The sequence below is a fragment of the Microcaecilia unicolor genome, chromosome 4 (genome assembly GCF_901765095.1).
Source record: "Microcaecilia unicolor chromosome 4, aMicUni1.1, whole genome shotgun sequence".
In the NCBI taxonomy this organism is placed as follows: Eukaryota; Metazoa; Chordata; class Amphibia; order Gymnophiona; family Siphonopidae; genus Microcaecilia; species Microcaecilia unicolor.
Genome location: NC_044034.1, coordinates 263991179 through 264019045, shown reverse-complemented (window position 1 = coordinate 264019045; position 27867 = coordinate 263991179). Strand labels below are relative to the sequence as shown.

Here is a 27867-nt window from a genome sequence, read left to right as displayed (position 1 = left end):
ATGTGTTACCAATGGTTTTCGTGGTGACAGTGGTCCCAGCTGCCTTGAGATCATTGACAAGTTCCCCCCTTGTAGTTGTAGGCTGATTTCTAACCTTCCTCATGATCAAGGATACCCCACGAGGTGAGATTTTGCGTGGAGCCCCAGATCTTTGTCGATTGACAGTCATTTTGTACTTCTTCCATTTTCTTACTATGGCACCAACAGTTGTCTCCTTCTCGCCCAGCGTCTTACTGATGGTTTTGTAGCCCATTCCAGCCTTGTGCAGGTGTATGATCTTGTCCCTGACATCCTTAGACAGCTCCTTGCTCTTGGCCATTTTGTAGAGGTTAGAGTCTGACTGATTCACTGAGTCTGTGGACAGGTGTCTTTCATACAGGTGAGCATTGCCGACAGCTGTCTGTCATGCAGGTAACGAGTTGATTTGGAGCATCTACCTGGTCTGTAGGGGCCAGATCTCTTACTGGTTGGTGGGGGATCAAATACTTATTTCCCTCTGCAGAATGCAAATAAATTCATATACTTTCCACAATGTGATTTTCCGGATTTAATTTGTGATGTGCTATCTCTCACTGTTACCAATAACCTACCCTTCAATTATGGGCTGCTCATGTCTTTGTCAGTGGGCAAACTTACAAAATCAGCAAGGGATCAAATACTTATTTCCCCCACTGTAGGAGCAAAGGCCTTCCTGCGATCCTGCAAAGCGTCGGAATAATCCTGAAATATCTTCACTGCTGCGCCATCATAAGCCAGGGTATCCCACTTCGCTCTGGCTCCTCTCAGGATTTCCTCCTTATGGAGGAAGTTGTGTACCTTGACTATAACTGCCCGGGGTCTATTTCCAGCAGTGGCCTTCCGTCCCAGCTGATGCGCCCTCTCCAAGCACAGAGGTCCAAAGCTATCCGAAAGCGCTAACTCCGTTTTCAGCCAGCGTTCCAACTGCGTCGCTAGGGTCCGGTCTGGGACTGATTCGGGAATGCCAATCAAGCGCAAGTTCGATCATCTCGATCGATTCTCCATATCATCCAAATGTTGCGTTTGCCTCAGCAGTTCTTTTTGCAGGTCTTGTATTATCATGTCCTTGGCAGCTCCTGCGTCTTCCAGTTCAGCTACCCGGACCTCCAGCTCCCCTGTCCTGCGGGTCTTTCATCTAAGCGGGCTTCTACCCCCGCCAGCTAGTCTGACAATTTGGTGAATTGAGGCTCAAGCGCTGTCTTCACCGCCTCAGTGAGCTGCTGCAACTGCAGCGGGTGGAACTGTGGCGGCGGTTTTAATGTCGGGTCCGGCGCCATCTTGTTTTCTTCGGGTCCACGCTGCTTCTCGCTGCTTTTTTTCGCCATTCTACTTGGCGCGGGTGACAAAATGATCCATATGCTTTCCCACAAAAGCGATGCCGGTTAAGGAAAAGTACAGCGGCGTTTATCCGTTGTTTTATCGCGAGGGGGGAGGGGAAGTCCCGGAGAGATGGAATACACGACTTCCTCCCTCAAACCATCACGTGACCTCTGTTCATAAGCCATTATTAAAATGGACTTGGGTGGTGGGGCAGGAACGTTGGGGTGGGTGGGAGGTTGGATGGGGTTTAGACATATTCTGAGGTGGGAATATATAAACTATAGAGCTGTTACTGAATCTGGTTTATGTTGTACTGTTATGTATTTTGTAGCAAATTGTGTAACTTGGTTTGAATTGCCTTTAATAAAAAATGTTGAAACTTAAAATGGACTTGGGTAAAATCCACATCTTGTTTCTAGGATACGCAGCATAAAATGTATTGCACTATTTTGGAATCTTGACAGGTACTTGTGACCTGGATTGGCCACTGTTGAAAACAGGATGCTGAGCTTGATGGACCTTTGGTCTGTCCCAGTATGGCAATACTTATGTACTTATGACAATTTTTTTTAACCGTTTGTCAATTTGTTAATATCTTCTTCAATGTTAATTTGGCCTGCCAAATTATTGGCCCAATTAGCCACAATCTGGTCTGAATTCCAGCTAGAGAAAAATCAGAGCATTATGATTTTTCCATTTTTTTTACAATCTTAACAATTTTTCTTGAATTTGAACATACTTATATTAAAAAAAAACCATGAACAATAACAATTTTGCACTACAATATTCTAGAACATTTACACCCCTCCAAAAGAAATCCACCTCCTCCCCTTATCCTCATGGGACAGCTTAAATATTATATTCAAAGAGAAAAACAACAAGATTGTAAGTCTTGGTTCTTATAACCTCCTTGCTGTTGATGAAGGAGGGGGGTGAGTTGGGGGAAGGGGGAATGGGGCTTGATATACTGGTTTTCTGTGTGTGTTGTTTTTTTTTTTTTTTTTGGGGGGGGGGTTGCAACTACATTCAAAGTGGTCTACATGGTATATGCAGGTACTTCCTCAGCGACCCTCCAGACCGGTCAAGACGCGTGGGTTATGTCCTCCTACCAGCAGAGGGAGACTGAGAAAACACTAAGCTTTTGAAGCCTGTATATATAACCTGTGCAGAACCTCCACTAGCCAGTATTTTCTCAGTCTCAGCAGAGGTAGCAGTTGACAGCCTGTGCAGTCTCCAATAATCTGGTGAGGTAGTTTGTCATTGGGTCGTAGGATTTTTTCCTTCCAAACTTTATTCTGTTGCAGTACCCTGTACGTGTGTGTGAAAAAAAAAAAAAAAAAAAAAAAAGTGCTTTGGGGCCCTGGGTCTGGTGGGGCCCAGTTTTTCCCCCTGGGGTGTTACACCTATGTTTGGGTCCCTCCCCCTGTGCTGCTCTCTATTTCTGTTTGCTTGGCAGCTTTGTGCCTCGGCTGCTTTCTCAGTATTGTAGCCTTGAGTGCCTTACAATTTCCAGATGCCAGAATTAGAGTACTGTGCCTTTAAGGTCAGTTATTCTATTTCGTTTTGCTTGGCAGCTTTGTGCCTCGGCTGCTTTCTCAGTATTGTAGCCTTGAGTGCCTTACAATTTCCAGATGCCAGAATTAGAGTACTGTGCCTTTAAGGTCAGTTATTCTATTTCGTTTTGCTTGGCAGCTTTGTGCCTCGGCTGCTTTCTCAGTATTGTAGCCTTGAGTGCCTTACAATTTCCAGCTGCCAGAGTTGGAGTACTGTGCCTTTAAGGTCATTTATTTCTTTATTTTCAGCGGACCGAACGGGGGTTTAGATTCCTTGCTGGAACGAGGGAGCAGCGCTTTCTTCAGTGCTTTTGCAGTGTGAGTGAGATTTTGGTTTGGCGCGTTTGCTGAACAGCTTTTCCCGTCCCTCATGGTTTATGGCGGCCCAGCTCCTCCGATGTCGCGCGTGCTCGTGGCGAGGGGTAGAGGCACCGGGCGCTCAGTGTAGCTTTGCGGTGCACCTATAAAAGTGGCTGTGGCTCCCCCCGACTTGACCGCGGAGGGATCGATGGTGTCGGGAGTCTCCGGGTCAGCGGGAGCGTAGGCAGGGCCGCTGTCAGCGGGAACAGTTTCGGCGGGAACAGCCGCCATCTTGAGTCTGACGCGGCCCGTGGAGCCAGCTGTTTTTGGGCCTGCGGCCTCCGTTTTTGGCACAAAAGGGCCTAATGACGGTCCAGGAATGGTGGGCTTTCCTCCAGATTTTGTCTGGACGCGGTATCAGGCCTGGAGATCGGGACCCCCCCCCCCCCCCCTAATTGGAAGAGGGGGCTATTTCCGTCTTGGCTGAGAGACCACGGTTAGAGTGGTCAGAGGACAGGCAATGTTTTTCTCCTGTAGCTGCAGAAGCTGTGCTTAGTGATCTGGGGGAGTCAGATGGAATTGACGGCTCTCAGGAGCAGGATTGGTGGATTCCTGGAGAGGATCCTTCAATAGTGCGGATTTTCCATAGAGATGAGCTGTCAGAACTCATAGATCAGGTGTCGTCCACCCTTCAGTTTGGTCCTGAGGTGGCTTTGGGGGAAACTGTCCAGGATCCGTTGGTGAAGGGCATTCAGCGTCAGGCGTGATCCTTCCCTATGAACAAGGATCTCCGGGAGATGATTTGTCAGGAATGGGATTTGCCGTGTAAGGTGGCAAAGGCAATGGCGAGGCTTTATCCCCTCCCTCAGGACGATAGGGATTCCTTTAAGGCTCCCACGGTAGATGCAGTAGTGACGGCAGTAATTATAGCTACGGCTATCCCGGTTGATGGAGGAACGGCCCTCCGTGATCCTCAGGATAGGAAGTTGGGATCTTTTCTCAAGCGTAGTTTTGTTTTGTCGGCTCTAGCCCTGCAGGCCTCGGTTTGTGGGGGCCTGGTAGCTCGGGCATGTTTTCGTTGGGCCGAAAAGCTCCTGGATGATTCGGTAGATGTTGGTTCTTCTGGGGGTCAGGAGTTAGCCGACTTGGACATGGGTTCATCCTTTTTGTCTGAGGCTTTTATGATTTGTTGCCTACTTCAGACAAAAAATATGGCTATGGTTGTGGGTCTCTGCCACTTAAGGGAGCTATGCTCTTTGGAGAAGATTTGGACAAGTTAGTGTGAGGTCTTAGTGATACCAAGGTTCTATGGCTTCCAGATTTTCGGTTCAAGGCAGGGGCCAGAACTAGTTCCTCTCGAGGACGGTTTAGGGAGGCTCAGCGGTATAGGCCGGGCAGATCGAGTGGGACCTACCCCTAGCTGTCTGTTTGTCTGTCCAATTTAGATTGTAAGCTCTGTTGAGCAGGGACTGTCTTTTCATGTTAATTTGGACAATGCTGTATAAGTCTAGTAGTGCTATAGAAATGTTTAATAGTAGTAGGACCTCTAGGGGTCGGTTTTTCCAGCGCGCACAGTTCTTTCGTGAGAATCGTCGCGGAGGGCGTGGCTTTTCCGCAGGAGGTTAGTATTCACGCCGCAATTCCCAATGAAGGTGTGCGGGCTCAGGCTCTGGTGCATGTTGGGGCTCGGCTGAGTCTGTTTTACCAGAGCTGGGCCCAAATCAGGTCAGATCAGTGGGTTCTCAAGGTGTTTCGAGGCGGATATGCGCTGGAATTCGAAAGCTGTTCTCCCGAAGTGTTTCTGGAATCCCTCTGTCGGTTTTGGAGCAAGAGGGCAGCAGTGAGGGACACTCTGCGGTGGCTGCTCGCGTTGGGAGCCGTGGTTCCTGTTCCTTCAGATCAGCAACGCTCAGGGTGCTATTTGATCTATTTTGTGGTCCACAAGAAAGAGGACACTTTTCGTCCCATTTTAGATCTCAAAAGGGTCAATGCGGCACTCAAGGTGCCCTCTTTCCGGATGGAGACGTTGCGGTCGGTCACTGGTGCGGTCCGGAAAGGAGAGTTTCTCACTTCCCTGGATTTGACGGAAGCTTATCTTCACTTTCCTTCGTGCAGCCTTTTGGTTCCAAGTTACAGGGTCCGATTTGTCGGTTCCTTGCAGAGAAGGCGCCGACGGCCCGTACTTATCGTCAGGTCCTGGGCCTGATGGCGGCGACCATAGAGGTAGTTCCGTGGGCCAGGGCGCACATGCGTCAGGTACAGTCAGCTCTGTTCAGTCGTTGGTCCCCTCTGTCGCAGGACTTGGAAATGTGTTGTCCGCTGTCGGTGGCCCCTCGTCTCAGTCTTCGCTGGTGGCTCAACCCGCGCAATTTGGGAACAGGAATGCCGTTGGAGTCCCCACAGGGGCTGGTAATGGTCACGGATGCCAGTCTGCAAGGTTGGGGGGCACATTGTCTCGGTCAGGTAGCTCAAGGCCGGTGGTCTCGGGCAGAAGCAGAGTGGTCCATCAACCGGCTGGAAACTCGGGCCATTCGGGTGGTGCTCCAGGCCTTGACGTCGGTGGTTCGCCACAAGGCAGTCCGAGTGCTCTGTGACAATGCCATGGCAGTAGCATATGTCAACTGTCAAGGGGGGACGAAGAGCCTTGGCGGCGCAGTTGAACTCATCTTCAGGCTCTCTTGGCAGCGCATGTGGCCGGGTAGGTCACATAGATGCAGATTATCTCAGCAGGCACACTCTAGATCCCAGAGAGTGGTCTTTTCTTCGGTCAGTGTTCCAGTGAGTTGTGTCGGTCTGGGGACTTTCGGTGATCTTAGGGCAATGGCTCGCTATGCGCAAGTTCAGAGATTTTTTTTTTTCAGTCGCTGAAGAGACCCTTGAGCGGAGGGAATCGACGCTCTTCTGTTGCCTTGGCCTCGGGAGTGACTGTATGTGTTTCCTCCGTGGCTGTTAGTCGGTCGAGTAATATAGCGCATCGAACATCACTTCGGTCGGGTGATTCTGGTAGCTCCGGATTGGCAGCATCGACCATGGTACGGAGACCTGGTGCGGTTGGCAGGGGCGGCGGCCCTGCCTTTGTTGGGATCAGTTCTGTGTCAAGGCCCGATAATCATGCCGGATCCGGCTCGGTTTTCGCTTATGGCTTGGCTCTTGAGCGGCACAAGTTGAAGAAGAAGGGGCTTTCGTCCAGTGGCTTTGCTACGATGTTGAGTTGCCGTAGACGATCCACTTCCTTGGCGTATGTCCGGGTTTGGAGAATCTTTGAGCACTGGTGTGAAGACCATCGAGTTTGGCCGTTTCGCTCTTCGGTGGCGGAAGTTTTGGAATTTTTGCACGATGGTGTTGATAGGGGTCTGGCCTTGTCTACACTGAAGGTTCAGGTGGCAGCTTTGTCATGTTTTCGTGGGAAGCTTCAGTGAAAGTCCTTCGCGTCTGTGCCTGAGGTAGTGCGTTTTTTGAAGGGTGTTAAGTTGCTGCGTCCACCTCAGTGACGGATGGTGCCTCCGTGGGATTTGAAGCTAGTTTTGGATGCTTTGATCAGGCCTCCGTTTGTGCCACTGGTATCGGCATCTTGTAAGGATTTATCTTTAAAGACGGTCTTGTTGGTGGCGATTACTTCAGCACGGAGTGTTTCAGAGCTTCAGGCTTTGTCTTGTAGGGAACCATTTTTGTCCTTTCTGAGGGAAAGGTTTCGTTGCGGACGGTGCTTTCCTTTTTTGCCCAAGGTGGTTTCCGAGTTCCATGTTAATCAGGTCATCTCTCTGCCAGTGTTGGGTGATATGGCTGGAGATTCGGAGCAGCGTGGTATTGCCAAGCTGGATGTCAGGAGAGTTTTGAGTTGTTATCTCTCTGGAACTCAGGACTTCAGAGCCTCTGACCGTTTGTTCGTTCTTCATGGTGAGCCAAAGAAGGGTGCAGCGGCTCCTAAGGTGACCATAGCACGGTGGTTGAAGGAGGCGGTTGCATCTGCTTACTTGGTGAAGAGTCCTGTGGTGCCTAGGGGCTGGTCTGCTCATTCCACTAGGGGAATGGCAGCCTCGTGGGCGGAGAATAGTATGATTTCTCTGTTAGATATTTGTTGGGCTGTGGTTTGGTTTTCGTTGCATTCCTTTGTGAAGCATTATAGGATTCCTGTGCATGCAAAGGACGAGGTGCGCTTTGGGGCAGCAGTTTTGACCTCTGGCCTTAGTAGGACCCTCCCGTAAGTTAGTTACTGCTCTGGTACGTCCCACGCGTCTTGACCGGTCTGGAGGGTCGCTGAGGAAGGTGAAATTAGATCTTACCTGCTAATTTTCTTTCCTCTAGACCCTCCAGACCGGTCAAGAGCCCGCCCTGTCTGTATTGGAGGCCAGGAGGTGTGTTTGTTGGATAATTCTTGGCTGCTGTAGATTGTTGTTTCTCTAATTGCAGACTGTTTATTTCTGTTTTGTGATAGGAGTCCGGGACAGGTAGGGCTCTTCTTTGATAGTCCACCTGTAGAAGCCCAACTGTTTTATCAAAGGCAAAGGAACATGTTTCCGTAAGAGCAAGCGGAAGATGTTTCTTGTTTTTGCAGTTTACTGTGACCACGTACAGGGTTGCTAGTTGTTGTTAGTGTTTTTTTGTTTCTCTGCTTTGTCAGGGTTATACTGGCTAGTGGAGGTTCTGCACAGGTTATATATACAGGCTTCAAAAGCTTAGTGTTTTCTCAGTCTCCCTCTGCTGGTAGGAGGACATAACCCACGCGTCTTGACCGGTCTGGAGGGTCTAGAGGAAAGAAAATTAGCAGGTAAGATCTAATTTCACCTTATTTATACCTGGGACAATGGAGGGTTAGGTGACTTGCCCAGAGTCATGAGGAGCTGTGGTGGGAATTGAGCCCAGTTCCTCAGGATCAAGGTCCACTGCATTAGCCACTAGGCTGCTTCTCCACTCTAAGCTGCCCTGCCCTGCCCTGCCCCTCTTATAACCACTCCTCCTATTCCTTGGAAACTGGTGCTCCACCCATCTTTTGGGATCCTGCAATCATACCTCCCAAACCACATGCCAGCCTAGACAAATTACAACTTATTTGAGTTAAACTTCTTTTTCTGTTATTTTTAAAATGAGGCAGTACTTTAAGAACCTGTCGGGAAGCTTATAATTACCCCAAGAAGAAAAGTTATTAGTGTCACTTAGGACAGTTGTCCCCTGATATTTAAACACTGCAGTCAGCATTGACTTCAAATGCTGACCGTGGCATCTAAATTTATACCCAGATTTTCAGCTTCAGGCCATACCTGGATACTGACACAGAATATCCAGGTATAAGACAGCCACCAGAAGTTATTCAAGTACCATTGATATTCAGCGCTGATACTTGATAGCTATCTGGATAAGTTATTTTGCTGTCCCAACTTATTCAGATAGTTATCCAGGTACGGCACTGATTTTTCATGGCACCCGAATAACTTCTGGCTCTGGCTCCAGATCCGAGCTGACCTGACACTATCCCCCAGATTCTATATATGGCACTCACAAAATTGTGCGTGCAAATTTGGGTGCATGCACAGTTCAATTGAGTAACGAGCCAATTAGCGCTAATTGGGCACTAATGATCAATTATTGGCGGTAATTGGCAATAATTAGAATTTATGTGTGTAGTCAGTATTCTATAAAGATGCACACGTTAATTTTTATACACTGATTTGAAAAGGGGCATTGCCATGGTAAGGTCATGGGCAGTGATGGGCGTTCCAAGAATTTGCACACAGTTTTACACAATATAGCAGATCTGTGCCTAATTTAGGTGTGAGGATTCATACCAGGTTTCAGTTGGTGTGAATCCTCGTGCCCAATTTTGGGCACAGATCCCAGCGCTATGTGCTATTCTATTAATGGCACCCAAGTCAGAGCGCTATTTATAGAATAGCGCTTAGCGTTCATTTTTTTGGTACTGATTTTTTGGCACCGTATACAGAATCTACCTCTATCTGGATAACACCAGGATGGTCAGTAAAGATTTTCATTGGCATTATTTGGATAATGCCCTGAAAACTGTGGCTAGCCACAATGAGCAGCACTTACCTGTGTAGGAGCTGTTTCTACACGAAAATGCTGTTGAATTTTGACTCCTTAATTATCTTAGTTAGTTCCTATCATACTGATGTAGATGCATTGATAACTACTTTACCTCATTCTATGCTTTATCCTGAATGTAATACAGTAATAACGAGAATGTCATCTTCTCTTGTTACAGCCTTTATCCTCATCTCTTCTCAAGAGCATATATAAATTTTAGAAATCCTGATGACATCATTCTTTTTAGAGATCGCTTTGATGGATATGTATTCATCGACAACAAAGGTTGGAATATTTGTATTTTGTAAAAAATTTTGGGTAATATATGATAAACCCAATAGCTTAGAGGCAATTCTGACAAGAAAATGATCCAGATTTGATTCTCAGCCTGAGCTTTAGAGGCCGTCCGAAACTGCTTTTTAAAGTTTGGGCCAAAATCGAAACTGAAAGCTTTCAGCCAAAACCAAAACTGCAGCTGTCATCACCTGGTTTCGGCTGAAGCCGAAATAGAAAACAGAAACTCAAGTTTGGTTGTGTGAATGTGAACCACTGAGGCCGCCGAGGATTGTCAGAGCTTGCAGTCTGTATCTTTCTGCTAAACCCACAGTATCCAAGCCAGAATATAAATTTAAATAATGAAAGATCATATTTTATCTCCAAGCAAAATAGCCTTCAAACACATGGACTACAGCTAATGAAAACTGAAATTAAAAGCCACAGTGCTTTTACGTTAACTAACTGTGCCACACTCAGAGTGACAGTTTGCATCATAACTCCACAGAGAGACTAATTCCTGAGGAGCTTATCATCCCAAATTCACAGAATTAAATTCCTGTTAGACTTATGTATCAAAAGCATTTATTTGGAGCACTATCAGGCTTATTTTCGAAAGAGAAGGATGCTCATCTTTCAACACAAATCGGGAGATGGTGTCCTTCTCCCAGGGTTGCCCAAATCGGCATAATTGAAAGCCAATTTTGGGCGTCCCCAACTGCTTTCCGTCACGGGGATGACCAAAGTTCCCGGGGTGTGTCGGAAGCGTAGCGAAGGCGGGTCTTGGGCATGCCTAACCCATGGGCATCCTCGTCCCTGACGAGCACTTGGACGACTTTACTTGGTCTTTTTTTTGTTACGGCCAAGCCACGAAAAGGTGCCCGAACTGACCAGATGACCACCAGAGGGAATCGGGGATTACCTCCCCTTACTCACCCAGTGGTCACTAACCCCCTCCCACCCTCAAAAAATGTTTTTAAAATATTTTTTTGCCAGCCTCTATGCCAGCCTCAAATATCATACCCAGCTCCATGACAGCAGTATGCAGGTCCCTGTAGCAGTTTTAGTGGGTGCAGTGCACTTCAGGCAGACGGACCCAGGTCCATCCCCCCCCTACCTGTTACACTTGTGGTGGTAAATGTGAGCCATCAAAACCCACCAGAAACCCACTGTACCCACATCTAGGTGCCCCCCTTCACCCATAAGGGCTATGGTAGTGGTGTACAGTTGTGGGGAGTGGGTTTTGGGGGGCTCAGCACACAAGGTAAGGGAGCTATGTACCTGGGAGCTTTTTCTGAAGTACACTGCAATGCCCCCTAGGGTGCCCGGTTGGTGTCCTGGCATGTGAGGGGGACCAGTGCACTACAAATGCTGGATCCTCCCACAACCAAAGGGCTTGCATTTGGTCGTTTCTGAGATGGGCATCCTTAGTTTCCATTATCGCCGAAAATCAGAAATGACCAAGTCTAAGGACGACCATCTCTAGGGACGACCTAAATGTTAAGATTTGGGTGTCCCCGACCGTGTTATCGAAATGAAAGATGGACGCTCATCTTGTTTCGATAATACGGGTTTCCCCGCCCCTTCGCCGGGACGTCCTGCAAGGATGTCCTCAGGAAAACATGGGTGCCCCTTTCGATTATGCCCCTCTTTGTAATGTAGTCACTTCACAATGTGCTTGGAACTGGAGAGGGTCTATGTTTTTACTGAGATTACACCAAAATCAACTTTTTTTGAATAGTGAGTTCCTGGGGAAATGCCCTTTTTCTGCTTTGCATCCATTCTTAGAAGAGGAGCATCAGAATCGCCATATGCGCCCTGTGCAACATGCCTCCAACTGACACAGTGCTTTCCTGCCCTGTCCACTTTGTGACATCAGTACAAGGGAAGTCAATAGAAACAGCACCCTATATGCTGCAAAATATAAATTTCGTAGGCTACATAATTAAACTGCTACTTCAAAGATATTTACCTGTTTTATCAATACAGCTTAAAAAGGTGTTTATATTTGTTATAAAGCAAGTTGAGGGGTATGTACCATTGTAGTAATTATTTTGCAGGATACTGTGATGTGTGTTGAGTCTCTAAGGCATCATTTATGAGTGTATCAAGCGGTATTCACACCTATATACCTAATGTCAGGTCTGGCTACGCCACTGGGCTGAAACTGAAATCAAGCAGAAAAAGGATTTTGTGCCGGTTTTGGAACCATAACTGAAACTGAAATTCAGTCGACCTCTACCGGACTTCCAAGGTAGGGGATCACTTTGAAGGCAAGGTTTACAGCCTAAGAAAAGGACAGCACAATTGCCCCTCTACAGGAACACTCATAAGTCAATCCAGGGGTTCACTTATCCAAGATTAAGAGGTCCTTTTACAAAGCTTCGCTGAAAAATGGCCTGCAGTAGTGTGGGCGCGTGTTTTGGGCGCTCGCAGAATCATTTTGAGCGCACCTGCAAAAAATGCCTTTTTTATATTTTTGCCAAAAATGGACGTGCGGCAAAATGAAAATTGCCGCACGTCCATTTTGGGTCTGAGAGCTTACTGCCAGCCATTGACCTAGCACTAAAGTCTCACGTGGTAACCAGGCGGTAATGACCTACGTGCATCAAATCCCACTTGGCGCGTGTCCGATACACGTGCCAAAAATGAAATTACCACAAGAGCCATGCAGTAGCCGGGTGGTAGCTCCATTTTAGCGCGCATTGGGCGTGCGTAGACACTTACACGGCTTAGTAAAAGGGTCCCTAAGCCTCTGTGAAACTACTTAGTAGTGGAGGCAAAGGGAAAAATATGAGACTTCCAAATTAGCTATGAATAAAGGCCTCTGACTATGACACATGAGCTAAAGGGGATCTTGGTCATGGACATGACATGACAGGAAGTAGGTTTGGTAGTATAACAAAGAGAGGGAGCAAAGTACAAACAAAAAAACAAAACAAAAAGTACCAGGAGCCTTCAAAAACAGGGAATAAAATCTTTAATCATATATTATGATGAAACAATCCTAAAATGGACCCAGAACTTCTAAAATAGTGCATGTTACAGGCAGAGCTATTCTGATCAGTAGGAAACAGCTAATTAGATTTTTCTTGAGCTAGACTTCACCAGCCCAAGGTGTAAATGATGTGAGCTGATAATCCAACCCAAGTTCTCTACATAGCAGTACATAGCACTGCCACTGGGCCAGCTGAGGAAATGTTCTTTTTTCTTATTAGTTTGTCAGAGTAGCTTCACTATCCTCCTTATAACTTTAAATTGTTCAACATGATCCAAATGACATATGCATTGGTCAGTCTAATGTATGTGATGCCCTTTGTAACATTGTGGAAGCAATTTTTATAACAGCGATTTCCTCAGCGACCCTCCAGACCGGTCAAGACGGGTGGGTTATGCTCGCCTACCAGCAGAGGGAGACTGAGAACACTAACTTCAACTATGTACATATAACCTGTGCCCATCCCACAAAAGCCAGTATTTTCTCAGTCTCAGCAGAGGGTAGACAGGCAGCCTGTGCAGCTTGTCCGGTCTGGTAGGAGTCAGGGATCAGTTGAGAGTTTTAGGCTGGTCTATTGATCGTTCCTGAGGAGCATCCCTGTGCCTGGACTACTCTGTGTGCTGGGGGTTGGTGGTGCCGATGGGGCCTGCCATTGTGCCCCCTGGGGTGTCACACCCGGGTGGCCGGGTCCCTCCCCCGAGCTAGCTCTCCAGTTTGGGCAGCTTTGTGCCTCGGCTGCAGTTCTTATATTGCAGCCTTGAGTGCCAGGGATTTAATAGCAGCAGGGCTCAAATTGTGCTGCAATAAAGTTAAAAAAAAAAAAAAATAGACCCAGACGGTGTGGAGAGCTGTGCAGCTGCACTCTGGAGTGCCGGAGCTGGTCAGCCGTTCAAGGTGAGCTGTGAGTGGCTTCTTTGGGGCGAGTTCCCATTTCTTTTACCTTTGGGGAGGAATTGGCGCGAGGATGTCCACGAAGCCGCTTCGCTGTCCTTTTTGCGCGTGTCGGGGGGTCGATGCGATTGGCGGTTCCTGCCGCTTTTGCGGGGAACCAAAGACTCAGTCCTCCGCTCCGCCGGTGTTAGCGGCGGAGCTTCCCGCGCCAGCCTTGCAGGAGGTTGCAGGGGCTCCGGCTAGCGGTTCAGCGGCGGTCCCGGTTTTGGCGGGAACCGCCGCCATCTTGGATTCGGGCCCAAGAATTCCGGATTTAGTCAGCGGACCTCAGGGCAGCCTGGTGGCTGGTGCTTCTGGAGGGGACGTTTCGGGAAGGATGGGTTTCCCTCCGGAATTTGTTTGGTCCTTATTTCAGGCCTGGCAGGCGGGACCGTCGCGCACGGAGCCTCTTAGTCTGGGGGCGGGCTTGAGCGCTAAGAGGCCACATGTTGAGTGGGCTGAGGACTTGGACTGTTTTTCTCCTCCAGAGTCAGAGGGCGACTTTAGTCCCCTGGAAGAGGAGGAGGGGTCCTTGTCCGGACCAGATAGAGAGACAGTGCCCGGGAGGATCCGTCGGTGGTCCGCATTTTTCACAGGGAGGAATTGGCGGATCTTATTGAGCAGGTGTCTGCTACGCTCAAATTTGACCCGGCAGTAGATCCGGCTCCCTCTGAAAAGCAGGACCCGCTGGTTAAGGGGATCCAAAGGGGACATTTCCTATGAATGCGGATCTTAGAGAGATGGTGACGCAGGAATGGCTCTCGCCGGAGGCGCCGTGTAAGGTGGCACGGGCCATGGCTAAGCTCTATCCCCTTCCGCAGGAAGATAGAGATTCTTTAAAGCCTCCGACTGTGGATGCCGTAGTGATGGCGGTGACTAAGGCTACTGCAATTCCTGTAGATGGAGGGGCTGCCTTGCGGGACCCTCAGGACAGGAAATTGGAGACATTTCTGAAGCGCAGTTTTGATTTATCGGCGCTGGCTTTGCAGGCTTCAGTTTGTGGAGGTCTGGTGGCTCGAGCATGTTTCCGCTGGGCTGAGCGGCTGCTAGATGCTCCGCAGGTTGATAGAGCCGCCTTAGTGCAGGATTTGGCAAAGTTGGAGATGGGCTCGTCCTTCTTGGCAGATGCGCTATATGATTTGTTGCGTGCATCGGCGAAGAACATGACCCTCGCAGTGGTGGCTCGAAGGGCCCTGTGGTTGCGGGGCTGGCTGGCAGATGCCGCGTCCAAGGCAAAGTTGTGTTCGCTTCCCTTTAAGGGCGCTTTGCTTTTTGGAGATGAATTGGATAAGTTGGTTAGGGGTCTTGGTGATACTAAGATCCCGCGGCTTCCAGAGCTTTGGCCTAAGGCATCTAGGGGCTCTGCGGTGCGAGGCCGTTTTCAGGAAGCTAGACGGTATCGGCCGGGTAGGTCCTCGGGGGGGTTCCGGGGTCGTTATTTTCAGAGAACCCAGCCCTTTCGTGGGGGCCGCCGGGGGGGGCGAGCTGCCTCTTCGGGAGCGGCCAGCACGTCCCGTGTGTCGCAGTGATGGTTTGGGGGTCCAGTCTCTGGTTCGTGTGGGGGCTTGCTTACGCTTGTTTTACCAGAGGTGGGCCCAAATCACGTCAGACCAGTGGGTGCTGCAGATAGTGCGAGACGGGTACGCGCTGGAGTTCAACGGTCCTCTGTCCGTTTTCTTTCTCGTCTCTCCCTGTCATTCAAGGCGCAAGGCAAGGGCAGTGCGAGACACTCTGTCACGTCTGGTAGATTTAGGCACTGTGGTGCCTGTTCCGCCAGAAGAACGAGGTACCGGTTGTTACTCCATTTACTTCGTGGTGCCAAAGAAAGAGGATTCTTTTCGGCCCATTTTAGACCTCAAGAGGGTCAATGCGGCTCTAAAGATTCCTTCCTTTCGGATGGAAACGTTGCGCTCGGTCATTGTAGCGGTTCAGGAAGGGGAATTTCTGACTTCATTGGATTTGACAGAAGCTTATTTACACATCCCCATTCTAGAGGCGCACCAGCGTTTTCTTCGTTTTGTGGTGTTAGGGAGTCACTTTCAGTTTTGTGCGCTCCCGTTCGGCCTGGCTACAGCTCCTCGCACTTTCTCCAAGGTGATGGTGGTCGTGGCAGCGGCTTTACGGTTGCAGGGCATTTTGGTGCATCCGTATCTCGACGACTGGTTAATTCGAGCCAAAACGCAGGCGGAGAGCGAGGAGGCTACCGCCCGGGTGGTGACCTTTTTGCAGTCACTGGGTTGGGTTGTCAATCTGGCCAAGAGTCACCTAGTTCCGTCACAGTCTTTAGAATATCTGGGAGTTCGTTTCGACACGGAGCGAGGCCGGGTGTTTTTGATGGCTCCTCGCATTTCCAAACTGCAGGTTCAGATACGTCAGCTCCGAGCTCAGAGGGCGCCTGCAGCGCAGGAGTATCTTCAGGTGTTAGGTCTGATGGCTGCGTCTATAGAGGTAATACCTTGGGCCAGGGCCCACATGAGACAGTTGCAGAGTTCGTTGTTGACTCGTTGGTCCCCTCAGTCCCAGGAGTTGGAGGAGCGGTTAGCGCTGCCGGAGAGGGTTCGGCGCAGCCTCTGCTGGTGGCTTCACACTCCGAATCTAGCGAAGGGTATGCCGCTAGAGGTGCCGAATTGGGTGGTACTGAACACGGATGCGAGTCTGTTAGGCTGGGGGGCGCATTGTCTAGGGCAGGTGGCCCAAGGGCGATGGACGTCAGAAGAGGCATCGTGGTCCATCAACCGCCTGGAGACTCGAGCAATTCGGTTGGCTCTTCGGTCCTTTCAGAGTCTGCTAGAGGGCAAGGCGGTCAGAGTTCTTTCCGACAATGCCATGGCCGTCGCTTATGTGAATCGGCAGGGGGGGACGAAGAGCCCAGGATTAGCTGTAGAGGCAGCGGAGTTGTTGGGGTGGGCAGAGGCTCATCTTCAGGCTCTTTCGGCAGGCCACGTAGCAGGAGTGGACAACGTGGACGCGGATTATCTGAGCAGGCACATGTTGGATCCCGGAGAGTGGGCTCTCCATCACTCAGTGTTCGAGCGGATAGTGTTGCAGTGGGGTCGGCCGGTGTTGGATCTCATGGCATCGGCCGACAATGCGCAGGTCGCGCGGTACTTCAGTCGTCGAAGAGATGCTCGAGCCGAGGGTCTCGACGCGTTGGTTCTGCCGTGGCCGACTCAGCAGTTGCTCTATGTGTTTCCGCCGTGGCCGCTGGTGGGCCGCGTGGTGCAGCGGATCGGTCGTCATCCCGGCTTAGTGATTCTGATAGTGCCCAATTGGCCTCGTCGGCCATGGTACGGAGATCTGGTGCGGTTGTTAGTGCAGGATCCTTTTCCCCTGGGGTCTCGGGTGAGACTGGTGCAGGGGCCGATCGAGATGGCCGACCCCTCTCCATTCTTGCTTACGGCTTGGCTCTTGAAAGGCACAGATTGAGAAAGAAGGGTTTCTCGGCCAGGGTCATTGATACAATGTTGCGGTCGCGTAAGAAGTCCACGTCGTTGGCTTATGTGCGGGTGTGGCGCATCTTTGAGAGTTGGTGTCTTGAACGGAATGTTGTCCCTTTGCGGGCTTCGGTGATGGAGGTTTTGGAGTTTTTGCAGGATGGTTTGGACAGGGGGCTCTCCCTTTCTTCCCTGAAGGTGCAGGTTTCTGCTTTGTCTTGTTTCAGAGGTAAGATTCGAGGAGTCTCCTTGGCAGCTTCTCCGGACGTAGGGCGGTTCCTGAGGGCAGTGAAGTTGATTCGGCCGCCCCGTCGTCCGATGGTTCCGCCTTGGGATTTGAATTTGGTCTTGGAGACTCTGGTGGGTCCTCCGTTTGAACCATTGGCGTCCATCACATGTAAGGATCTTACCTTGAAGACAGTTTTTCTGGTGGCCATTGCTTCCGCTCGTAGAATTTCAGAGTTGCAAGCCTTGTCTTGTAGGGAGCCTTTTCTGTCCTTTGCGAAAGAGAAAGTGACTTTGAGGACGGTTCCTTCCTTTGTTCCTAAGGTGGTTTCAGCGTTCCATGTGAATCAAGTGATTTCGTTACCGGTGTTGGGGGATCGTTCGGGGGATGCCTCTCAGCGTCGGTTGGCTAAGTTGGATGTTCGGCGCGCCTTGCAGTCCTATTTGAGCAGAACGAGAGAATTCCGGGCTTCGGATAGGTTGTTCGTTTTGTTTGGAGGTCCCAAGAGAGGGGCTGCGGCCTCCAAGGGGACTCTGGCTAGGTGGTTGAAGGAGGCTATTGCCTCGGCTTATTTGTTGAGGCGGCATTCGGTGCCTCCGTTACTTAAGGCGCATTCAACTCGGGGGGTTGCTGCTTCCTGGGCGGAGAGTAGTTTTGTTCCTCCGCAGGATATTTGTAAGGCAGCGGCATGGTCGTCCATTCATTCCTTTGTGAAGCATTATAGGATTGATGTTCAGGCAAAAGAGGATGCATGTTTTGGGGCGGCTGTGCTGTCTTCTGCGTTTCGAGGGTCCCACTCTTAAGTTTCTACTGCTTTGGTACTTCCCACGCGTCTTGACCGGTCTGGAGGGTCGCTGAGGAAGGTGAAATTAGGCCTTACCTGCTAATTTTCTTTCCTCTAGACCCTCCAGACCGGTCAAGAGCCCGCCCTATGGATTTTCAGAGATATTGTTCGTATCAGAAGTATTTGAGCCGTGTTCTGCTATGACTATTCCTTTTCTTTCACTGGGCCGGAGAGTTTTCTTCGCCCATAATACTTGACAAAGCGGGGCGCTTGACGTTCCGTCTGTCTGAGCACACTGTTGGTGTTGACTATTGGTTTTCCAGGTACAGGGGTTTTCTAGATTCAGAGTTCAGGTTGCAGGGGGTTTTCTCTGCTTTGCTAAGTGTATACTGGCTTTTGTGGGATGGGCACAGGTTATATGTACATAGTTGAAGTTACTGTTCTCAGTCTCCCTCTGCTGGTAGGCGAGCATAACCCACGCGTCTTGACCGGTCTGGAGGGTCTAGAGGAAAGAAAATTAGCAGGTAAGGCCTAATTTCACCATAGTCCACAGGGAGTTGTATCTGCAGGCTTTTCACCTGTTTTCAAAGGGAAATTACAAACATAATATTTCTTTGAAAATTGCCTATGGAAAATGTACTGCAGAGATTTGCCTGCCCTTTTTCCGGAGGTATCTTTTCTCTGCCTCCTCAAACCTAACTCATAGTAACATAGTAGATGACGGCAGAAAAAGACCTGCATGGTCCATCCAGTCTGCCTCAAGAAGTGCTTCTGCACGCTGCAGGTAAAAGTATATGTTTTATTCCACAATGCATGTGGATTTAGCCATTTGAAGGATAAACAATTTTCATAAAGCCCTTTCGTTTGAGTAAATTGATATTTACTTAGATTAATAGCTTCCTAAAATTGCCCTACCAGCCAATTTAATTGTTTCAATTGAACTCTTGGCCAAGATTTTATCTCAGTGTTTCTCCACCAGTCTTTTTTTTTTTTGCCAGTCAGAATATGTAACAATAGCTTTGTCTCCTTCCTAATAATACTCATCTTCTATGAATTAACTGTTTTACTCCTAGTTTATTCTTAGAATTTTATATTGTGCTCTCCTGGGATTTCCTTGTTGGCCTGCAAGCAGGCATATCCAGAACAATGTCACAAATTACTTTATTTATTTAGGAGCCCTTTTAGTAAAGTGCACTAAAATATAGGTTTAGGAGGGAATTCAGTAAATGGCATTCAAAATTCCACACCCAATAAAATTGGTGCAAAGTACAATTCTATAAAGGGCGTGCATGCTTTATAGAATCACACTTAGACGTATATTCATGCCTAACTGTTGGGCACGGGACTTACACATGACAGGCTTCACTCTCTTTTTGATGTTCATTGTGATCCAAGGGTGGCTCAACAGTGTTGGAGTGGGTGTTTGATCTTGAGTGGAAGGTTCTATTTTTCTTTGTAAATACTTTAGGTTTAGACTAGGGGTATATGGAACCCCTTTTATAGTCTTCTGTATCTCTACGCATTTTCTCAAATTTAGTTTTTTAAATGTCTTTTTTGAGGTTATCAAACTTTTTATTAACATTCAAAATAACATGATCAAATTACTTATCTATCTTTTTAAGATTGTTAATCTTTTCTTCAATCAATGGTTTTATGTTTGAATCTTTTTATTAAACGAACAGTGACAGAACTTATACCAGACATTTGTCCAAATACAAACACATCCAATGATCTGATCATGTCTGTCTAGAAGCAATATACAATTTTCTCCCCACCCCCCACCCTCTCCCCCCTCCCCAAACCCCTCTCCCTACCCCCTACCCCGAAGAATAATCCCCCCCCCCCGTTACCCCTCCCTGCGCACAACACAAGAAAACACTCATTGGTCTGTCCTGCCCTTTCTATGACACTGTCAATTGAGGAGTCTACTGCGTGCTAGGGGTTGTAGTGTGTCCCAAATGTTCGCCCACGTTTTTTGGAGCGCCCGACCCTCTTTAGAGTCCAGATCTTGAACTCCGCGCCTCTCCAGCTTCAGCAATTCTATCATTTGTGACCTCCATGCTCCTATTGATGGCGCTCTGTTTTCTCTCCAATGAAGGAGGATAACTCGTTTCCCCATCAGAACAGCCCGCTGTACAAACGAGCAAAAACCTGGCAGGGTGGGTTTAACTTGTTTAAATTCTCCAGAAAGAAGTAAAGGCTGTCTCTGGATTGAGCGTCCCCAATATTTCTTCGTCTCACCGAGAATAAGAGTCCACAATTGCGACGTATAACGACAAAACCAAAACATATCAATCAATGGTTTTAAAACTTGCGGAAATAGGAAGCTGTGTCGGAGGGGTGGGACATGCAGAGGGAAGGATCCAACGCCAGTTCTGGCAGCTGCATGTTATAAGCTGTAGGGGCCGTGAAACAAAGAAGGTTTGATGGTCTGGGGTGGGAGGAGGGAGAACAGAAAGCGGTGCTGGACTCAGGGAGGTGGATTGAAGGAAGCAAGCACTGGACCGGGTGGGGGGGGGGGGCGGTTGAAGGAAAAAGGAGGTACTGAACAGGGGAGGGGGTTTGAAGGAAGAAGGAGGTATTGGAAAAGGGGAAGGTAAGGACACTACTGGAAAATGGTGGGGGAGATAGGGACACAGAGGGACACTGCTGGAAAATGATGGGGAAGATGGGGACATGGGGGGGGTTGTTATGCTGGATAGGGAGGTAGATACAAGGGGCTAATGCTGGAAAAGGGGGAGATGGGGACATGGAGGGACATGACTGGAAAAGGAAGGGAGATAGAGATAAGGGGACAATGCTGGAAAAGGAGGAAGCTAGAGACATGGGGGTTATGCAACAAATGAAGGGAGATGGGGATATGGGGAGACAGTTTTGGAATAGGGGGAAGATGGGGATCTGGGGGGTTATGCTTGAAAGGGAAGGAGATGGGGACATGGGGGGATGACAATGCTGGAATAGGGGGAAGATGGGGACCTGGGGGTGGTTTATGCTTGAAAGGGAGGGAAGATGGGGACCTCACATAACTACCACTCCAAACCACCCAGCTACTATAGTCCACCTTCTATATTATCCTGCAATACACTTTCCTTCTCTCTTCCCTTACTAAAGCTTTGTACATTACCAATTATATCTGATACCTTGCAATGTCTATGTCATAACAAAACTCTGTAAGCCACATTGAGCCTGCAAATAGGTGGGATAATGTGGGATACAAATGCAATAAATAAATAAATAAATAAATAAATAAATAAAATAAATAATGTTGGAAAAGGAGGGAGATGGGAACATGAGGGATAATGCTGGAAAGGGGGGGAGATGGGGATACTGGGGGTAATGCTGGAAAGGGAGGGAGATGGGGAGGGAAGGTAAAAGAAATGTCACATCGCATAGGGGGTAGGGAGAAAGATGTCACCAGCCCACAGGGAGGGAGAAGAGGAATATGAAAGAGAGAGCTCAGATGAAGAGAGGAGAAGAGAAGCTGAATCCATGAGGAGAAAGGGAGAGATGCTGGGATGGTTGACCAGAGGGAAAAGAGAAAGATGAGATGGGTTGGGAAGAGAGTTGGAAAGATGCCAAGGAAAGAGATATGCGGTACCATGAGGAGGGTCAGGGGAAAGAGACGAAGTGCTGACTGGGGGGAGGGGGCAGTACAGAAGAAAGGGAAGAGAGGAGGAGAGGAGAAACTGGACAGGGTAGGGATGATGACATAGAGGGCAGATACTGAACATGAGAGAAATAGGGACACAGAAGGGAGGTGCTGGACATGACAGATAAGAACACAGAGGGAATGATGGTAGATGTGAAGAAAGAAGAAATGTCAAATGGACAGGAGATGTTGGAAAGCAGAAGATGGATGGGACTAGGGGAGAAGGGGGACAGTTCAGAAGATGGATGGGATGAGGGGAGAAGGGGGACAGATGACTAAGACTTGGTGACTGAATGAGAGCATGCTGGTGAGCAGAGCAGGTAATTATAGATAGGACAGATGGCATGGGAATTTTGAGGGCTGCTCATACTTGGCATTGGTAAATATGAGTGGGGGTATGTTGATTGGTTGGAAGAATGAGTGAGGGTGTGAAATGGATAAGAGAAAAGGGGCAAAAAATGGAGAAAAGAGGCAATTTTGTATTAACTCATTCTCAGAATGGAAAAATGACACTGGGTGGAATACCTAAATCACAGTTATTAGACATGATGAAATACTGTATTTAACTTTGTGTTTTTATATTTATTTATTATTTTCAAGACCTAAAATTCAATAAATAACATATATTCATTCAGATTAACATTTTAGTTAAAAATATTAAACACGTACAAATGTAAAATATTAAAGCATTTGTTTCTCCATCTTTGTACAGGTCAGGAGTATCCAGCTGTTGTAGAATTTGCCCCATTTCAAAAGTTTTCAAAAAAAAAACTGAAGAAAAAAGATGCGAAAGCAGGGAGCATTGAAGAAGGTAGCCTATTTTTATTTTAAATATCATTCAAAAACTTTAGGGGCTTTTTTACTAAAGTGTGTTCAGCTTTTAACATGCGTTTTGGCACACTTTAACAGCTAACAGACATAAGCGTTAACAGCCAACATGGTGTTTGTATGATTAGTGTGCGGTAAGTAGTACATTAAGGCCATTATTTGGAAGGGGATGAAACTGGGAAGGGTATGGGTAGGGAATGGGTGTGGAAATTATTTGGCACTGAATGTGCTGATTTCATCACGTTCTAGCTAATGTACAGTTAGCGCAGGACCACTTCCTAACTCCTAAATATGAGGCACTAAGAACTAGATTCTATATATCATGCCTAAATAAATCAGCGCCGAACAAAAATACGCCTAGGTGTATTCATTAAAGTACACCTAAATTTAGGCATATTTTATAGAATATGCTTAAATTCCGCGTAGTTTATAGAATATACCGAGCGCCAGTCTGCGAGGCTAAATTTAGTTGCGGGCAGTTACGCTAAGTAAAACTTGTTGTAAATGCCGATGCCTAAATTAGGCGCAGACCGGGTATATTCTATAAAAGCGCATATAGGTTTTAGAAATGCCCACAACCTGCCCATTCCATGCCCATGGCCACGCCCCCTTTTCAATTATTCAACTTAGAATTTACACGCATCGCATTACAGATTAGACAGTTGTGTGCGTAAATTCTAATTACTGTCAATTAATGTCAATAATTGCTTGTTAATTGGCAATAATCAGCACTGATTGGCTTGTTAACTAATTAAATTGTGTGCATAAATCCAAAATACAACCAGATTTGCGTGTGCAACTTAAGTGGTGCTATATAGAATACAGGGGTGAGTACTTCCACACTAACTGTGAGCTGAGTATTGCTTGCTAATGAGTATTTTAACCTGGTATTTGAAGGTTGCATGCTGGGCACGCCCCTCTAGGTACCACATTAGTTCTGCACTTGGCATGTGTTACATTCCTGCATTTAAAGCATTCTAAATGCAAAATCTAATGCACTTTAGTAAAAGACCCTCTTAATTAGCAGTAAAAGTCCTGTATTACACTTCCATAAATATTGAAGCAGTCAGTGGCAACGTTGACCTCGTAAATGCTTCTTGAAAAAAAGAAAATAAATAAATATCTGAGCCACATATGTGGATAACTGTGGTCATATAGGGCATCTTTTACTAAAGTTCAGTAAGGATGCCCCCAGCAGTAGTACTGCATGATTACTGCTAGGGGTCATGGTGACCATATTGGATCCCAGCCAAGGCCTGGATAGGAGCAGAGGTGGACTGTTGTAACCCAGCACCACTGACCACTACTGAAGACACCTTGGTACACCCCCAGGAGAGAAGTAGGGGTTGGAGAGAGGAGCATGCTTGGTGGAGACATGCTCAGGAGGAGTTTAGGGCAGGGTTTCAGGCCAGAGGGAACCGGTTACTGGGTGCTTATTAGGGGGGGGGGGGGGATCTGAGACTGAGGGGTTGTCAGGAAGGGGATTCGATGTGTGGAGAGGAATGCCATCACCACCTCTTGTGAGAGCAGGTGCTAACTGAATGACAATGGTGCAGCAGTATTTACCACCTACTCTTGAGGTAGTGGTAACTAGGGCTGCACTATCAGTAATCGTGACAGCTAGCATATGGTACTGACCTGTACACTAGCTGTCACAGCAGATCTCTCTTCTGTCTGCTCATGTCATGCCCAGCTCCCATGCATTCCTGTGTTAGGCAGCTAATGTAGGCCTGCACTAATGTCTACCACACAGTAAAACCTGTGGTAGCTGCTTAATACAACTTAGTAAAAGGGCACCTTGAATTTTTTAAATGGTTAAAGCTGTCTGTTTAAAAAGAGAGCAGTTTAAGGATATTATACAGTTGGCTGAAAAGTAGAGTCTATAAAAATAGGTACACACTTTTCGTGTGTGTACTTTTTACACATGTATGTGGTAATGCAATTTTATTAAAGCCCTTTTCTGCATGTAAAATTGATTTGCATGTGGAAAAAGCTTTATAAAATCACCTCCAGTAAAGGCTTATATTAAGGATATGATACTGGATATGTTATATGTAACAGAGACCTGGGTGAAGCTTGAAGAGATGGTGATATTAACATAAACCTATCCACTAGGAGGACTACACTCGATTTAAGTTTTTGAAAAGAGCATAAAGAATGGATGGCACATTTATGATATTTCCAGTCTTATGATCCGCAAACGAACCTTTTCCGGAGATGGGAAGGCGGTAGAACGAGAGGGCATGAAATGAGATTGAAGGGGGGCAGACTCAAGAAGAATGTCAGGAAGTATTTTTTCACGGAGAGGGTGGTGGATGCTTGGAATGCCCTCCCGCGGGAGGTGGTGGAGATGAAAACGGTAATGGAATTCAAACATGCGTGGGATAAACATAAAGGAATCCTGTGCAGAAGAAAGGGATCCTCAGGAGCTTAGCCTAGAATGGGTGGCAGAGCTGGTGGTTGGGAGGCGTGGCTAGTGTGGGCAGACATATACAGTCTGTGCTGGGGCTGGTGGTTGGGAGGCGGGACTAGTGCTGGGCAGACTTAGTCTGTGCCGGGGCTGGTGGTTGGGCGGCGGGGATAGTGCTGGGCAGACTTATACAGTCTGTGCCAGAGCCGGTGGTGGGTGGCAGGGATAGTACTGGGCAGACTTATACGGTCTGTGCCAGAGCTGGTGGTTGGGAGGCGGGGATAGTGCTGGGCAGACTTATACGGTCTGTGCCAGAGCCGGTGGTGGGTGGCAGGGATAGTGCTGGGCAGACTTATACGGTCTGTGCCAGAGCTGGTGGTTGGGAGGCGGGGTTGGTGGTTGGGAGGCGGGGATAGGGCTGGCCAGACTTATACGGTCTGTGCACTGAAGAGGACAGTACAAATAAAAAAAGTAGCACATATGAATTTATCTTCTTGGGCAGACTGGATGGACCGTGCAGGTCTTTTTCTGCCGTCATCTACTATGTTACTATGTTACTATATATGATCAGAACATTATTTAATACAGTTTAGTTGGGAAGGTAAGCAGTAAAAGAAGTCAATTATAGAAAAGAAATATCAGAAAATAGGATCCATAATAGAAGAAGTCATAGGAGTCTGCGAGCAAAGGGCTTAGTGCATGCAGAGTAATCTGTAGTGGAGATGGTTCCAGAAAGAAGCAATGATATGACAAGGTTCAACAATGAAGCAGCCTTGAAAATAACCAAAGTATGGAAACCAGGGAAATCTCGACCATATTTTAATGCATGGTTATGGTTGCTGAAGCAGCATGTATGGCAAGTAAAGAGAAAATGGTGTAAGAATAGACCAAGGCTAATATAGAGGAATGTAAGATATTGTATCAGAAATATAAGGTCTTAATAAGGGAAGGAAAAATGGTTTGTATCGAACCAGCTACAAAGATTTAAAAACTGAGTAAGCCATTTATAGCAAATAGTGAGACAGTTGATAGGGGCTGTACACACTAGGGGTGAGCAAAGATCTGAATTGAGAAGTAGGGGTTTTAATAGGATTTTTCAGAGGAAGACAGTGGATATAAGGGCTTCATTTGAGGTAAAAGTGAGATAGAGGTGGAGGGAGGTAATTGAAGTAGAAAGAAAAAGAGGGGGTCAGCAAGAAAGTGTTAATAAAGTTCAAGGATAATCTAGGAATTTTAGAGAATGAGAGCTTTTTGTCTTTTTTTTACAGCGCTTATACTGAGATGTTGAAAGTTGCAGGAAGTGTAGTCTATTACTCATTAGCACTAACCACAAGAAAGCCCAGCAGGAAGGTTGGTTGCATCATCATTGAAGAAAGCTTTGGTGCAATCAATACTAAAGGGTTGTGGGGTGGCTATGAATAAGGTGGGCATTATTGACCAGTGCTCCTATTGTTTCTGGTCATTTTTAACTCAAAACAATAGGAAACCCCACAAAATGTCAGGTTTTTTTCTTGTGTCATGAAAAACAGTGAGCACTCTTCGTGAAGAGTGTGTACTATTAACAACATTGCCCCCCCCCCCCCCAAATAAAAATAATAATAAATAACAAAACAAAAACTTCTACAAACGACATGGGAAACTAAACAGAATAAAAATGTAGCCCTGTATTTTTGAAAGATAGGGTTTAAATTTTAAGTTTCTGACAACTAGATTATCACTTTTTCCATGACAGTGGTTTCACATTGGATTCAACATCACCAGCCTTGTCTGGCAAGAATAGAAGGGTAGTGATAAAGTATTTGTTGTACAGAAGGTTTTTTTTAATTTAATCTTCTGCATCTACTAAGTTTAGAGCCTAATTGGTGTTTACATCAGCTGCTCTCACTGCTGTATTGCCTGAGGAAAGGAGGAGGCAGGGGCTTGCATCTATGGCACAGTATCCTTCCATCACAATTAAATGGGTAGTTGCTCCTGGGAATATTTTAGGAGTGTGAAATACAGTCTTTTGTATTGCTCATTTTGGGTCATTCCTTTCTGCTTCACATTTAAAAATGTGATTGTACATTGCTCTACTCTACATTTGTTTTAACAGCGGTTTAGCAAATACCAAATAACCATAAACCATAAATATAAAACTTAACACCCTTTTATTGTGCAGATCCAGAATACAGAAAATTTTTAGAAAGCTATTGTGTTGATGAAGAGAAAATCTGTGCCAATCCTGAGACTCTGTTGGGAGAGATAGAAGCCAAGACAAGAGAACTCATAGGTTTGTTTCATTAAATGCCTTTCTATTTAGCTATTTTATTTTTCTTATGCATAATAATGTCTGGTTTTTTGCCTTGGTAATGCCCTGGAACCTTCCTGAACCAACTCCTCTCCACTGGTCCAGGGGCTTAGCCAGACAACAGATTTTGGGTTGGCCTAGGCAAGAGGTGGGTGGGCACCAAGTGTTCTACCTCAATCCCCCCTCCACCAAAAAATATCTCAGTTGGCGAGAAAACACTTCTTTCCACCTTGGCAGTCTGTAGCAGGCATGCGCTGAAAACTGAGCATGTGCAGATGCCGGTATCGTAGAGAGTAGCGTTTTAGTTACCATCAGGGGGAAGTCCTCAGCTGGCAGAGCTCGGGATCCCCACCAGCTACCACTAAACTTGTGCTACTGTTGAGTGGGCCTGAGCCCTAAGTGAGTGGGCCCTGGCCCACCTGTGGCTACGCCACTGCACTGGTCCCTCTTAGCTGAGTAGAAGTCTTCCAATTGCATTGCTGCCAGTGGGGTTTGGGGGGGGCGGCTTCACTATTGTGTTTTCAGTCACTAGGGAAAAGCAGGTTCCCTGGAGTCCTGCAGAGCTTGCCTGTCCCTCACTATTGAAAATGTGACAGCACGATTGACAGATCTAAGATGGCCGCGCTCTGTTAAGACGCTGTGGGTCGTCTCTCCTGTTGTTAGAGAAATGCCGAAACGACGAGGGAGAATAGCGGTCAGAGCTTCCCCGCTACCCCCCTCCTTACCTGGCCCAATGGATCGATATTTTCGACCACAAGGAGCTGTTCATCAAGGCGGAACGCCGCCGGTAGGGAACGCCGGCGACCGGGAGATATCGG

At 47.4% G+C, this 27867-nt stretch overlaps 1 protein-coding gene across 1 annotated transcript in view; it reads left to right on the top strand.

The window, feature by feature from the left end:
- UPF3A (UPF3A regulator of nonsense mediated mRNA decay) overlaps positions 1-27867 on the top strand; it is a 99948-nt gene that overhangs the window by 30154 nt on the left and 41927 nt on the right. The window contains exons 3-5 of the mRNA XM_030199564.1: positions 9409-9515; positions 22237-22335; positions 26921-27031. Coding sequence (XP_030055424.1) covers positions 9409-9515; positions 22237-22335; positions 26921-27031 — 317 coding nt within the window. The remainder of the gene's footprint in view (positions 1-9408; positions 9516-22236; positions 22336-26920; positions 27032-27867) is intronic.